Source organism: Rhea americana, unplaced genomic scaffold, assembly GCF_003343005.1.
Source record: "Rhea americana isolate MKP2758 unplaced genomic scaffold, rheAme1 scaffold_824, whole genome shotgun sequence".
NCBI classification, from domain to species: domain Eukaryota; kingdom Metazoa; phylum Chordata; class Aves; order Rheiformes; family Rheidae; genus Rhea; species Rhea americana.
In genome coordinates this window covers 6,290-8,149 of record NW_028187006.1, presented here as the reverse complement: position 1 = coordinate 8,149, position 1,860 = coordinate 6,290, and the positions used below count along the sequence as shown (strand labels likewise).

General features: G+C 58.6%; 1 protein-coding gene across 1 annotated transcript in view; it reads right to left on the bottom strand.

Annotated features, from left to right (window-relative positions):
• Nucleotides 1-835: 835 nt before the first annotated feature.
• The window catches only part of LOC146585305 (uncharacterized), a 6,381-nt gene continuing 5,356 nt past the window's right edge, over nt 836-1,860 (bottom strand). The window contains exons 9-10 of the mRNA XM_085323195.1: nt 1,528-1,597; nt 836-1,404 (exon numbers count right to left, since the gene is read on the bottom strand). Coding sequence (XP_085179321.1) covers nt 1,191-1,404; nt 1,528-1,597 — 284 coding nt within the window. The 3' untranslated portion in view covers nt 836-1,190. The remainder of the gene's footprint in view (nt 1,405-1,527; nt 1,598-1,860) is intronic.

The window sequence follows — 1,860 nt, the reverse complement described above, 5'->3', positions numbered from 1 at the left end:
AGGAGGAGGAAGGAAAACCCCTCCCGCGCTGCCGCCCTCTCTCCTTTGCCCCGTTTTCCCTGCCCTCACCCATGGCCCCGGGAAGGGCTCTGGGGTTTTATTTATTTATTTTGGGTTTTTTTTTTTAAAAAAAAATCTTCTTTTCTTCCTTTTTTCCCACCCAAAAAGCAAACATCCTCATGTCCGACCTGGGAGGGGCGAGGAAAGGATTAACCAGGCAGGTGGAGAAGGAACGATTTTATTGCATTTCCTCATCATTCTCCTCCCCCCACCCCTCAAAAAACCCAACCCCGGCTGCGTTTTCCTCCYGGCTCTGCATCCGTGCGGCCTGGGATGCCCAGAGGGGTTTGGTCCCCCCCTCCTCCACCCCCACCCCACTTCCCCTGCTCGTTTTCCTGCAAAATAAATATTTTAATAAATATAATTCCTGCCGGATGAAGTTCCTCCTCCCTGGGGATGAGTCCGGGTTCGCTTGGATGCGGAGGAGCAAGTGGGGGAAGGGGAGTTTCTCCAAGCTCATGTCCCGGAGGGAATTGGGGGGGGGGGCGTGGTGGGGTGGAACGGAGAGGTTTGGGGGCATCTCGTGGGATATAACCCCGCGGCACTGGTCATGCACAAGGGTCTCTGCCACCAGAGAAGGTCTCCTCCACCATCACTGCCATGGAGAAAGTCTCCTCCACCACCACCGCTGTGGAGGTGGTCTCCTGCACCACCACCATTGCTGGAGGAGGTCTCCTCCACCACTACTGCCATGGAGAAGGTCTCCTCCACCACCACCGTTGTGGAGAAGGTCTCCTCCACCACTGCCACTGTGGAGAAGGTCTTCTCCACCACCACCACTGTGGAGAAGGTCTTCTCCACCACCGCCACCATGGAGAAGGTCTCCTCCACCACCACCACTGTGGAGAAGGTCTTCTCCATCACTGCCGCTGCTGGAGAAGGTCTACCCCCTGCACCACCACCGGAGATGATCTCCTCCACCACCACTGCCCTGGAGAAGGTCTCCTCCACCACCATCGCTGTGGAGAAGGTCTCCTCCACCACCACCGCCGCGTCGGAGGCCAAGGAGGGCAGAGAAGCGAAGGGCGAGGAGCTGGCACCACGTTTTTTTTCCCAGATAACCAGGGGTGGGGGTGGGGGTTTCGCTGTCCCGTTTTTTTCGTCCGTCGCGGTTCAGCTTCCCCGGGCGCCTAACCTCGGCCGTTGACGTGGTAGATGCCGGTGCTGTGGGATCTGGATTTTGTCTTGCCTTGGGCCAAGCAGGCGGTGAGGATGAGGCAGAGGACGAGCAGCACCAGGATGGTCAACCCCAGCCCCAGCCCCACACCCAGCCCCAGCCCCAGCTTGCTGATGTGGGTCTGGCAGCGGTCTCCGGCCGTCAGGTACCAAGGCACGTCCGGGCAGCTGTGGGGAGAAAGGCAGCATGGGAAGGGGTCCCGTCMCCCCTTTCCTGACCCCTGAGATCCAGCCTGGGATCTGGGGAGGGGTCAAGACCTTCTGAGGGACCCACTGGTGCGGATCTCTCACCAAGTCCATTGGTTAAGGTCAGGGTTGGGGTGAAGCTGGGGTTGGACAAGGGTCTGGCTAAAGGTTAAGTCTGGGTTTAAGGTTGGAATCATGTCCAGGACTTGGCTCAGGGATGGGGTCGGTGTTAGGATGAAGCTGGAGATGGTCAAGGGTTGGAATCATGGCCAGGACTTGGCTCAGGGACGGGGTCGGTGTTAGGATGAAGCTGGAGATGGACAAGGGTTGGAATCATGGCCAGGACTTGGCTCAGGGATGGGGTCGGTGTTAGGATGAAGCTGGAGATGGACAAGGGTCAAGCTTAGGGGTAAGGCTGGACTTCGGGCAGGTGGGGTG